General features: G+C 35.5%; 2 protein-coding genes and 1 long non-coding RNA gene across 4 annotated transcripts; 2 read left to right on the top strand and 1 right to left on the bottom strand.

Moving 5' to 3' along the window:
• The first annotated feature begins 2585 nt into the window (after positions 1-2585).
• On the top strand, positions 2586-5598 carry LOC111915289 (putative late blight resistance protein homolog R1A-10). The gene has a single exon (XM_023910960.3). The coding sequence runs from the start codon at positions 2677-2679 to the stop codon at positions 5335-5337; it is 2661 nt and encodes an 886-aa protein (XP_023766728.1). The 5' UTR covers positions 2586-2676; the 3' UTR covers positions 5338-5598.
• A 689-nt stretch (positions 5599-6287) lies between these two features.
• LOC111915288 (uncharacterized) lies at positions 6288-10008 on the bottom strand. Of its 2 annotated transcripts, XR_006185670.2 has the most exons (5): positions 9660-10008; positions 8567-9437; positions 8297-8424; positions 7083-7166; positions 6288-6660 (listed from the first exon to the last, which is right to left on the bottom strand). It is a non-coding gene; the product is annotated as an uncharacterized LOC111915288 (long non-coding RNA). The 2 variants fall into 2 exon arrangements; XR_002858112.3 differs by having other exon boundaries at positions 8567-10005.
• Positions 10009-10271: 263 nt separating this feature from the next.
• On the top strand, positions 10272-13045 carry LOC111915287 (putative late blight resistance protein homolog R1A-10). The gene has a single exon (XM_023910959.3). It carries the CDS (start codon positions 10388-10390, stop codon positions 13037-13039), a length of 2652 nt encoding a protein of 883 aa, XP_023766727.1. The 5' UTR covers positions 10272-10387; the 3' UTR covers positions 13040-13045.
• Positions 13046-13274: the final 229 nt, after the last annotated feature.

Genomic DNA, 13274 nt, shown 5'->3' on the forward strand with positions numbered 1-13274 from the left:
AAGGATTACATGCCTTTTCTGATTCTGGGTGGATTTCCGACACAGCCGATCACAATATGGTTTTGCTGTTTTCTATGGTTCGAACCTCATTAGCTGGACTTCTAGAAAACAAAAAGTTGTTGCAAGATCTAGTACAGAAGCTGAGTATCGATCTCTAGCCTATACGACTGCTGAACTCATGTGGCTAAAACAGTTGATTATTGATCTTCAAGCTCCAATTCACACTCCACCACTGTTACTTTGCGATAATGTAGGAGCCATTTTTATGTCCAAGAACCCTGTTATCAGTATTAGATCAAAGCACATTGCTTTAGATTTTCATTTTATTCGAGAGCAAGTAAAGGCTGGTGAGCTAAACATCTGTCATGTGTCCTCTGTTGATCAATTGGCAGATATATTCACCAAACCCTTAGGCAAAGATCGTGTTTCATTTCTTCGTTCCAAGCTTCAAGTTCTTCCCGCTCTTGAGCTTGCTGGGGGGGGGGGGGGGGGGGGGGGGGGGGGACATTAAACAAACACGTGTACATTACTTTTTGAATTAGTCTTTCAGTCAAATAGTCATAGCAGATATGTAGGAGCTTATATCTCCACTTTAGTTGTACTTCCCTGTATGTGTATTTAAATTGATGTACCCCTAGTATCTCAGAGACAAGAAATTGAAGATATACAATTTCATTCAATATCTCTGTTCTTTATGCTATAACTACCAACTAACTAACTCTAACAACCAACTAATTTTAACTGCCATAACTTCCAGAATTCTTAAATAATTACCAAAATATCCCTAAGTCTAGATCAACAAAAATATATAAAATAAATTATACATTCAAAATGCGAGCAAGATCAAATAATATTACAATATTAATCTTAGTTAAAAACTTCAAAAAATAAAATAAAATGGATAAAAAATCTCTTTAAATATTTATTTGTGGGAATCAAAATTGGTGGTTGCCTTGAACGGTTGTTATACAGAATTGGCATATGCACTTTGCCAACGACTATACTTTTTCACCATTTATCGGCTCTAGGGTTACCAGCGGCGGCTTTAGGTTTTCCGGAGGGTGCAAACGTCGGCGATCCTCTTGAAGGATTGAACTACTTTTATCAGTGTGATTTATGATTAAGTGTTATGCTTAAAAATGGAATTAGGGTTTCGATAAGGAATTCCATAGGGCAACCTTGATGAAAGTAGTAGAAGTTCATAAATTTCTGCATATCTCACACATCAGGGTAACACCTATATATATACCAGGTGAGATGCAACCCAATGTACTTATACCAAAAAAGAAGTTGAAGCCCAAGAGCATAGCTTTTGATGCAAAAAGAAATATAAAATCAAAATACCGGTATCAATACACTTATATATCAAATTAATTTGGACAGAGATGACAATAAAAATATCGTTAATCAATTACATTTAAAGAGGACACCATTTCAGAGTAAATTTAACCCATAAAAGTAGAAGAAGATTGCAATTTTATGCCTCAATCTTAGGTTCATTTGTGCTTCATGATATGTTCTTGATTTTGCTAGATCTTTGCAACTTGATGATTGATTATCTGGAGTGTCTTCTACTAGAAAAAAGACTTTGAAACCCCTGGTGTTGAAGTTACCACTGATTACTACTCAGTACACATGTACAATCTTTATTGCCAATGCTATTTATTGGTCTACAACTTGCCAAGAAGCATCTAGCTGCCAGATACAATAAACCCCATGCCGAGATCGTCGACCACTGCACATAAGATTTCAAATCTCTTTTCAGTTATTATAAAAATTCAGTTTTTTTACAAAATGTTTCTTTTTTTATTCAGATATTGTGTTCTTCGAGATGGTTGTCAAATGGAAGGGATTTCAAATGAAGCATGTTCAATTGCAGGCCATTGTGGTCTTGGAAAAGTTGAATGCTTTTTATGATGATAACCACATCTCGATGATTTATTGAAGCTTGATTTGGTTTCCTTTGGGTTTGATTTGGAATTTTGATCCTTGTTTGTGAATCTGTTATAGAAAGAGTAGATATTAAACTTGATTTGATTGCAATAACTTTGAATTCTCTTCCTTTTGAAGAAAAATGCTTATATATCATTAGATTTTAGAACCTGACAACTTTACAACTTGTTGGATAGAAGGGTAAAATAGTCATTTTTATTATTAACCAACAATTTAGAACATATTTTCATTAAGAGCCTCTAAATCATTAGGGCCTATCATTTAGAGGTTGCCAAACTACCCTTTAGTTTATACTCTTTTAACATAAAAATTATGTACTTATGTTATTCATATGTTTATAGTAGTGTCCAATATTAATATCAACTGTGAAGATATATTAAAAATTGTTATAAGTCAGTAGTAGAATCTATTTATATTCTAAATTTATAAGTTTATATAACTTAATAAAGGTATAAACTATTATTGGAAATGGAATGAAGAAAAAAAAAATAAAGATCAAAAAATGAGTTTATGAAAAGTTTTTAAATGAAAATTAGTATGTACTATGTAGTGTCTGGATTGGTGGGACCATATTCCCAGCAAACATGAGCCAACCAATTTTTACAAAGAAAATTCAAAGGATCCTAATAATCCACAAAACTTGCAAAACTCCTCTCGCCTGTTTGGCTTAATTCAAAACTTCAATATAGACCACTACAATTCTTAAAGAGAGGAAGAAACAAGATGGCATACACAGATATCCAGATGTTCATGGAAAAGTTGAAGCAGCTGATGTACTGCAATGATATTCCAGTTATCAACAACCCATCAATCTTATGTGAAAGGCCTCAATTCCAACTTCTTTATGAAGAGCTTGGCTCCGTGATCAAAATCCTTTTCAACCACGAAGACCAAGATCTACACAACTTTGAAGAAGTGAGAAAACTGAAGAAAAGATTCAAAGCTGCAGCGGAAGAGGCAGAAGGTATCGTTGATATGTTTCTATCCGCTGTCCACTGTAGAAATAATGGATATTCCCCTAGATCTGATGTCTTTCAGACCTCTCTCCACCTTGAGGTTGTTATGAGATCAATCGAGTCTATCAAGATAGAGTTCATGACTTTGAGCATCAATAAAATGAAGATGGACTCCTCTCTGAAAACAGACAGACTGCAAACACAATCTTCTGGAACTTCCCACACTAGAAATTCAAGGGGTTCAAAGAACTTATTGGAAAAAGTCGTTGTGGGGTTTGATCGTGATGTTGAGATAATACGGGACAAACTTGTTGAAGATGGGAAGCATCTGGATGTGGTCTCTATTGTTGGTATGGGTGGGATTGGTAAGACTACCCTTGCTAACAAAGTGTTCACCGATCGTTTTCTTGTGTATCATTTTTATGTCCGTGGATGGGTCACTGTTTCACAAACATATAACAGGCGGGATCTGTTGATTCAAGTTCTGTCATCCATAGATAAAGAATTAGAGCTTGAAGAAGCAACGGACTCTCAACTTCGTAAAATGTTGCACAGGAGCCTATACTGTAATAGATACTTAATTGTCATTGATGATATCTGGAGTACAGAGGCATGGGATGAGTTGATGTTGTTTTTCCCTGACCATAACACTAGAAGTCGAATTCTGCTTACTAGTCGACTCACTGAAGTTGCTGCACATGCAAAATCACATGGACTCATTCATCATTTACAACATTTGACAGAAGAAGAAAGTTGGAAGTTGCTGTGTCAGAAGGTGTTCCAAGGAAACGAGTGCCCGGAATGGTTGATTGAACCTGGAATGCAAATTGCAAAAAACTGTCATGGATTGCCGCTTTCTGTGGTTGTGATGGCAGGAGTTCTAGCAAAAGAACCAAGGAGTAGAGATTCATGGGTAGAAATTTCTTGCAGTGTCAATTCGTACATTGCTAGTGACGAGAAAGGATGCCTGGAAACAATAGCATTAAGTTACGACCATCTACCTCTCCACTTGAGAGAGTGCTTTCTCTATCTGGGAGGGTTTCCAGAAGACTACCGGATCTCTTCACTATGGTTGCTTTGGATATGGATGGCTGAGGGATTTATACAAGAAGATGGAAGTCGAAGTTTGGAGGAAATTGCGAACAGTTACCTGATGGATCTAGTTGACAGAAATCTTATCATGGTAGAAAAATGGTATATTTCAGGTGATGTCGAAGTTTGTAAAGTCCATGATCTTGTGAGGCAGCTATGTGTGGAAAAAGAAAAAGAAGAAAAATTCTTCCTGAAAACAGACTGGCCACCATCTAATCGTCTTTTTGAGGTAATTACCACACATAAGCAACGTCGTGTGATCACAAATCAAAAAATCGACATTGTGAGTTTGTCCCGTTCGTCCACCCCAAGTATTCGATCGCTTTTGTGCTATCATACAAGATCATCCTTCATTTACCATATTGCAGAGTTTTTCCGTTCCTTTGCACTCCTTAGGGTGTTAAGTCTAGAAAAATGTGAATTGATTAATTTTCCCCTCAGTTTAGCATTACTTGTTCACTTAAGGTTCCTAGAAATTTGGCTGTCATCATTCCCACCATCAATATGCAATTTATGGAATCTTCGAACCCTCATTATTAGAACAAGTTCTAGTTCTATAATTTTACCTAGTAACATATCAGATTTGGTGAATCTGAGGCATTTAGGGAGTAACGCGGATCTTTATCTTCCTTCTATTGAAAAACCGATGAAATTGGAAGTTATTTCGAATGTGGAGTTGGGAGATGGAGTAGATAATTTTCACAAATGTTTTCCCAGGATCAAGGAACTTGCATCTACTCTTTACTCTGATGAGGAAAATGACTTTGAAGTACTCCATTACCTTCAAATATTGATGTTAATCGGGTCGGGCTACAGCAGAAGGAGATCAGTTGAGCAAGAATTTGTCAGAGGTGAACCAAACTTGGGAAAGAATAACATTAGATTCCCTGCAACACTGAAAGTACTTACACTTGAAAGGTGTGGTCTACCGTGGAGCGACATGTCGATCATTCAGTCATTACCAAATCTTGAGTTTCTTATAATAAAAGACAATGGCTTTGAGGGAACCCTGTGGGAAACAGGTGAGGAGCAGTTTCAGCGACTAAAGTTCTTGAGACTCGAAGAGTTAAATATCAAACAATGGGAAGCCTCAAGTATCAACTTTCCATGTCTCGAAGAATTAGAGGTGGTGAATTGTGTTGATCTTGAAGAGATATCCCTTGAATTAGGGGACATCTCAACGCTTAGTTATATTGACGTTTTAAATTGTGGTGCTTCTCTTCTTGAATCCCTGCGACAATTTCGACAGGAGCAAGATGACATGGGAAACTATGAACTGAAGATCATAGTTAATGGAAGGAAAATGTCCTCTTGTGTGCCCGAGAATGATGATTAATACATTTTACTTCACACCATGAATGTTTAGTACATAATTAGTTGGTCTGTTTGCTACCTAGTACAATGTCTGTTGGTATTCTTTACCCAAATTTTGGTATTGTTCAATTTATTTTTTTTCTCACCTGGTTGAATCTTTGTTTTAGTCAAGTCTTCTTAGATGAGTTAGGACCGAAAGAATATGGCAATCTGGCATTAATTGTCTTGTATGGGAAAATATTTACCATGATCAAGCATCCCTTTGGAATACCTGTTTCAGTTAGCTGTGAGTTTTTTAATTGTTGAATGCATTTGTCCTTCTATCATATAGATGACTTTTATTCCTGTGTAAATAAACCTGGTATCAAAGCAAAGATAGTGTTCTTTTTTTTTCTTTTTTTTTTTCTAAATCACTGAATGCATTTGTTGAAATGCAGAAATCTAAACAAGATGTCACATAAATTAGGGAACATTCATTTGCATTAGGGGATATCAACACTATTTAAATTACTGAAATTCATGATTCAAAACTTAAGGAAAACAATTTTTGCACCAAAGGTCAGATTTGTGCAATGGCAAATACCCTCTTTTTTACCAGGCAGGGGGTTATTTGGATCAGTTTAATAGGGTTTCGGTTTACTAAGTTCAGTCTAATATTTTCAAAGTCAATACATCTAAACTTTTTCTTCTTTAACTTTTGTATGTTTCATGTTTCCTATAAAAAGGGAATCATGGTTTTGAGAAAGCAAGTCTCCTTTAACCTGTCGACATTATTTCTATGGAGAGAAATTCAGCTACAAGGGGAAACGTGGGACACCTAGGAAAAAAAAAAAGGCCATATGCAGATAATGAAGAACCATGAGACTAAATTACATGGGATGCTCTCCATTTGCTTTTCCACATTAATCCCATGGAACGAATCTCCAATTATAGTTCCATCAGAATCTGCCAAACCAAACCCTAAGCATATAGTAACCATTCAAAAGTAACTTCATTTTCAACCCTCTTAAAATCAACATCTTTCCACAATCTACATAAGATAAAACCATATTATACATTACCCAAATAGTCCCCAAAGTCTCAACTATTTGGTGTTAAAAAATTCCATATATCAACTTACACAACACAAGACACAATAAAAGTGAGCAAATTCATCAAAAACTATATAAAGGCCACAGTGATCAACACTTGAGCATTCAGCATTGAAAAGTCAAACTTTCTTCCCATGTTCCCTTCAATTCATACTAAAAATCTTGTGCACAAAGTTACAGAATGGAGCATGATTTTTGACCCCTTGGCTTCTTTTTCTTCTTTTGCTTTTGTGGCTGAAGAACCACTTTAATGGCTGCATCAAAAACCACTTTCACGTATTGCAATAACCAGATGCATGCAAAAAGGCAAAATTGCATCCAAATAGTTTAGATAAAAATATTTATTCCTAACGTATATATGGTGATTTAAACCACTTCCGTTAAGTCCTACAAATTAATGAGCACGGTGGGAAAATTTTGGAAAGATCTGGATGTAAAAATGGAATAAATACAATCTGAATGTATAAACCCACCACATCTCCAATTTATTGATTAAGAGTTGTTTTATCTATTAAGTAGAAATGAAACAGCTACATATATCTGAATATATAACGTTTTATATACATTAAGTCCATTAAGACAAAAAGAAACACCACCTCATTAGTCGTATAATAACACAAGCTCAAGACCCTAACTTTATTCCAATAAATGATTACAAGAGGTTAAGATTTATTACCTTGTGCTTCAAGAACTGGATAGTCCTCTTCAGAAATTGCAGCCCCAATATCCCTTTTTAAGTCTAGCTAGAATAAGAACTTACCTGAAAAGAAAATATGGTTAGCCAAATATGTGGTATCAGGGCCTTCATTTTCTTACCACCTAAATGTCCAATTTACCCCCTTAGCAATTATTCTTGATATCTATATTGCTACTATTTTTCTTGTCTACTTATTTAAATTATGGTCTAATTACCATAGCATAAAAATTGAAATGCACTATAATTGTTAAATATGTTTAACATTATAATATATAAATTAATTATTTTATAGAATGTATTTTGAACTACATTGTACTCTATGCAACGATTATGTAACCTTGCAATACATTAAAAAAAATTTACAAGTCTTTTTACCTAAAAAAAATTATGCAAGGTTATTAAGGCATTTTTCTTTGAAAAATCTATCCAACTATAGCACTGTACTTCTAATGTTATCTTATTAAGGCATTGCATTTTCAAAAATACTACTCAATTATGGCATTATACTTTGATTTTTTTTCTTATTAAGGACTACTTTGAAAATTCAACCCAGTTCTAGCATTGTACTTTGATCTTTTTGCTAATAAGGCGTTTTACTTTAAAAGTTATACCCAATTATAGCCTTGTGCTTTTGATGTTTTCTTATCAAGCCATTGGTTTAAAAAAATCTACTCAATATAGCATTCTACTTTCAATGTTTTCTTACTAAGGCATCATAATGGTATACTCTACATCTAGAACAACAGAACTAGGGCACAAACTAAGGCTCTCCGAAAGGAAATGAGTTTCCCAAACAATCAAAAGCTAATTTTTAACCAACCTCACCCCTATTTATACTGTTGCAACAGATAAAGGACAGAAAATGACAGAAATACCCTTAGGCCTGTTAACACTTATTCTATATTCAGTAAATACTCTTAAACAAGTCATCACTAAATCTTTGACCTTCTTGTGTAAGGAAACTTCCAACCTCAGGGGAGGTTTACCACCCAGTTTGAAGATCAATTGGTTATAGTATTGCACTTGGAAAATTTCTTTTTAAGGCATTGTACTTTGAAAATCTAATACAACTATAGCATTTTTATTTCCAATTTTTCTTATTTAAGCTAGTATATAAATAAATGCAAATTTTTATTTCTAGAATTTAACCTAGTATATAGACCAACCATCTATTTTTGATAAGAACAACTCACCTTGAACCAATTAAGGGCTTCCCTTCAGATATTTATTGCCAAAATCCAAAAGTTGCCATCCATGACTTAGCGCGTTACTCCAACTCCCCACCTGATAACGTTTTTTTTCCTTCCAATTTCCAAATGTTCTATAAACGAATTAAAATAAAAAGATTGTTATTTAACACAGTTGAGGCTTTAGTGCAACAGATAAAATGAATATATATATATATATATATATATATATATATATATATATATATATATATACACACACAACAATGTACTTACATTCGGAAATCCATGTGTGGGGAAAAATCTGTACAGAAGGTGATCTAAAGATTTATAATCAAAAGGTTATACATGGTGTTGTAGAATGCAAACTCTCTAAAAAATGCCTGCAAGTGTGACTCAAAATAGGACGTTTTAATTGAAAGGTTTATTTATTAAAAGATTTAGTTTCTAAAGTTTACTCAGGTATAACAGAGAGCACAGAAAACATCACAAAGAACATTAATAAATCGAAGGTTTACTCAGGCATAACAGACCAAACCTGATTCACAAATGGTCTGTGCAAAATCTAGAAATGATCATGTAATGAATATATGATGTCTATTTGTTAAACAGATTATTAGATGTTAAATTCATATCCAAATTTACATGCAACGAACAATAATGAGGATCTATATTTGTGGTCCCATCAAGAAAGCATAACTTAATAACTTACTTTGCAAACAACACAGTAAAACATCTACAGGGTAATAAAAATAAAAACTGTTAGCCTTATGGGTATTAAGTATAGGACAGCATCAAAATAATTAGTCAACTAACTGTAGTTAATAGCCTTTTCCATGTGGTTAATTATTGTATTATTAGCAAAGGTACACGTGACAACTTGTTGTATTTGGACATAGATCATATTATTAAGTGAAATATAACCAAATACCATAGACATGCTAAAGATAAATTTTTAGGAATTAGAATTTACTATCAGAAAAGAGGGGCATGGTATCTTACTTGTACTCTGCACAAATTGCACAATTTCACGAGTGTTTTTTATTGGTTAGACTTCCTTTGATGTGTCATGTGTCAGAGTAGTAGGTTTTACCATACAAGGAGGAATTGCCAGACCAATCATCATGTCCCTTGAGACTCCCTTGAACTGCATGATGACAAGATATCAAACACATCATGAGTAAAAACAGGTTCTACAAAACCAAATACAACTTATTTAAATTGTATGAAGAAACTCTTTATGATGTGTTTGTTAGTAGGCAGACCAAAACAAGAAATGGAAATATACACATAAGGAACAGAAATTCACACATAAGAACTTAAGCTTGAAGCTACAGAGAAATGATTAATCTAGCATATTAGCCCTAACATTAGGTATAGTTTCTCATAAAGCAATAATGAGCCTTTGAGACTATATTATACACAAACTAGCTGTTAATAAACTTCAATTCCACTCCTTCTGTCCAATTCCATGAGTTCTATCATGTGCTTGCAGATCAACCTAATCATAGGAAAGCAGAAACGAAAATTATAGTATTTCAAATAAGCAAAAACGATTTTACACAAACTAACTGTTGATAATTAGAGGAATTGAATCGATTTAAAAGAAGCCAAAAACGAATATTGAACAGCTCATTTTCATTCTGTTCCCTTATAACATCGAACAGAGTGAGTTATTTCATTGAACGAGTAACAAATTGAACTACGAAAGCATTGAATTGGGCTCACAGTTCTGGAAAAAAGGTGTTGCTGGCGGCCGGATGAACTGCGGTAATTCTAGGGCTCGGTGTAAGTTTGACCGTAACTTCAGTTTAGAGATTTAGTTGGTTTGCTTGGTAACTTCTGTTTTGGGCCTATGATTGAGCTAATATTATATACGATGTTTCTAGCTTGTTATGGGCTCACAGCTGCGGATCCATATATACTCAATTCAGACTTCAGACCAGTTTCATCAATTATACCACTTCATTAAAATCAACCAAAAATCATAGTCAACTCTTTACATTGACAGCCCCGCGACAATGATTAAAATCAACTAAAACTCACGTCAACTTCGTTAATAGAATACTACTGATCTGCAGGAAGGGAAGAAAGAAGATGGCATACGCAGATGTGCAGATGTTCGTGAAAAAGTTGAAGCAGCTGATATACTCCAACGATATTCCAATCATCAAAATACCCTCAATTGTACGTGAAGGGCCTCAATTCCAAATGCTTTATGAAGAGCTTGGCTCCATGATCCAAAACCTTTTCATCCACCAAAACCATGACCTGGAAAACTTTGAAAAAGTCACAAGTCTGAGGAAAAGATTCAAAGCTGTAGCAGAAGAGGCAGAAGATATCGTCGATCTCTTTCTATCCACTGTCCACTTTGGAAACTATGGCTATTTCCCTACATCTGTCTTTCACCCGTCCTTGAACCTTGAAGTTGTTATGAGATCAATCGATTCTATCAAGATGGAATTCATGACTATGAGGATGGATAACATGAAGATGGACGCTTCTCAGAGACGTGGCACACTGCAAATGCAATCTGCTGGAACTTCCGGCGTCAGAAATTCATTGGGATCGAAGAAATTATTGGAAAAAGTCGTTGTGGGGTTTGATCGTGATGCAGAGATAATACGTGACAAACTTGCTGAAGATGGAAAGCATCTGGATGTGGTCTCTATTGTTGGTATGGGTGGAATAGGTAAGTCAACCCTTGCTAACAAAGTCTTCACTGATCCTTTTGTTGTTTATCATTTTTATGTCCGTGGATGGGTCACTATTTCGCAGACATATGACAAACGGGATCTATTGATTCAAGTTCTGTCATCCATAGATGATCAATTAGAGCTTAAGAAAGCAACGGACTCTCAACTTCATGAGATGTTGCACAGGAGCCTATACTGTAAGAGATACTTAATTGTCATTGATGATATCTGGAGTACACAGGCATGGGATAAGTTGAAGTTGTTTTTCCCAGATCATAACAATGGAAGTCGAATTCTACTTACTAGTCGACTCACTGAAGTTGCTGCACATGCAAAATCACATGGTCTCATTCATCATTTACAACATTTGACAGAAGAAGAAAGTTGGAAGTTGCTGTGTGAGAAGGTGTTCCAAGGAGATGAGTGTCCCGAATGGTTGATTGAACATGGAAAGCAAATTGCAAAAAACTGTCATGGATTACCACTTTCTGTGGTTGTGATGGCAGGAGTTCTAGCAAAAGAACCAAGGACTGAAAATATGTGGCTAAAAATTTCTTGCAGTTTTCACTCGTACATTGCTAGTGACGAGAAAGGATGTCTGGAAACAATAGCATTAAGTTATCACCATCTGCCTCTTCACCTGAGAGAGTGCTTTCTCTCTCTGGGAGGATTTTCAGAAGACTTCCAGATCTATTCAGCAAGGTTGATTAGGTTATGGATGGCTGAGGGATTTATACAGGAAGATAGAAGCCAAAGCTTGGAGCAAATTGCAAAGGGTTACCTGATGGATCTAGTTGACAGAAATCTTTTAATTGTAGAAAGATGGACTCTCTTGGGTGATGTCGGTCTTTGTAAAGTCCATGATCTTGTGAGGCAGGTATGTGTGGAAAAAGGAAAAGAAGAAAGATTCTTCCTGAAAATAGACTCGCCACCTTCTAATCGTCTTTGTGAGGCAATTACAACACATAAGCAACTTCGTGTGGTCACAAATCAAGAAATCGACATTATGAGGTTGTCTCCTTCACCGAGCCCAAGTATTCGATCGCTTGTGTGCTTTCATAGGAAAACAACCTTAACTGACAATATGTCAAAGTTTTTCTCCTGCTTTGCACTTCTTAGGGTGTTAAATCTATACAGATGTGAATTGATTGATTTTTCCCACGGTTTAGCATTGCTTGTTCACTTAAGGTTCCTACAAATTTGGCTGTCATCATTCCCACCATCAATATGCAATTTATGGAACCTTCAAACTCTCATTGTTACGACAAGTTCTAGTTCTATGGTTTTACCTAATAACATATCAAATTTGGTGAACCTGAGGCATTTATGGTGTACCACAGATCTTTATCTTCCTTCTATTGAAAAACCGATGAAACTGGAATGTATTACGGATGTGGTGTTGGGAGATGGAGTAGATAATTTTCAGAAATGTTTTCCCAGGATCAAGGAACTTACATCTACTCTTTACTTTGACGAGGAAAATGACTTTGAAGTACTCCATCACCTTCAAATCTTGTCGTTAATTGGGTCAGGCTACAGCAGAAGGAGATCAGTTGAGCGAGAGTTTCTCAGAGGTGAACCAAACTTGGGAAAGAATCACATTATAATTAGGTTCCCTGCAACACTGAAACAACTTCAACTTCAAAGTTGTTGTCTACCCTGGAGCGACATGTCGATCATTCAATCGTTACCTAATCTTGAGTCTCTTGCAATAAAAGACAATGGCTTTAAGGGAACCCTGTGGGAAACTGGTGAGGAGAAGTTTCAACAACTAAAAGTCTTAGGTCTTGAAGAGTTAAATGTCAAACAATGGGAAGCCTCAAGTATCAACTTTCCATGTCTCCAAAAATTATGGGTGGTGAATTGCGTTTATCTTGAAGAGATACCCCTTGAATTAGGGGACATCTCAACGCTTAAGTCTATTTATGTTTCGAATTGTGGCACTTCTCTTTTCACATCCCTTCAAAAAATACGACAGGAGCAAGATGATGTGGGAAACTATGAACTAAACATCAAGGTGGATGGAATGTATGTACCCCAACATGATGATTAATACATTTTACTTGTGGAGTTGTGACTTACACCTAGCTACTACAGTGTCTGTTGGTATTCTGTACCCAAAATTTGGTACTATTCAATTTGCTTTTTTTCTCTTACCTGGTTCAATCTCTGTTTTAGTCAAGTCTTCTTAGCTGAGTTAGTAATGAAAGAATAAGGTAACCCGGCAATAATTGCCTTGTATGAGGAAAAAGCTTTACTCCAATTAAATGAACTAAGCATCCCTCGGG

Source organism: Lactuca sativa, chromosome 8 (genome assembly GCF_002870075.4).
Source record: "Lactuca sativa cultivar Salinas chromosome 8, Lsat_Salinas_v11, whole genome shotgun sequence".
Classification (NCBI taxonomy): domain Eukaryota; kingdom Viridiplantae; phylum Streptophyta; class Magnoliopsida; order Asterales; family Asteraceae; genus Lactuca; species Lactuca sativa.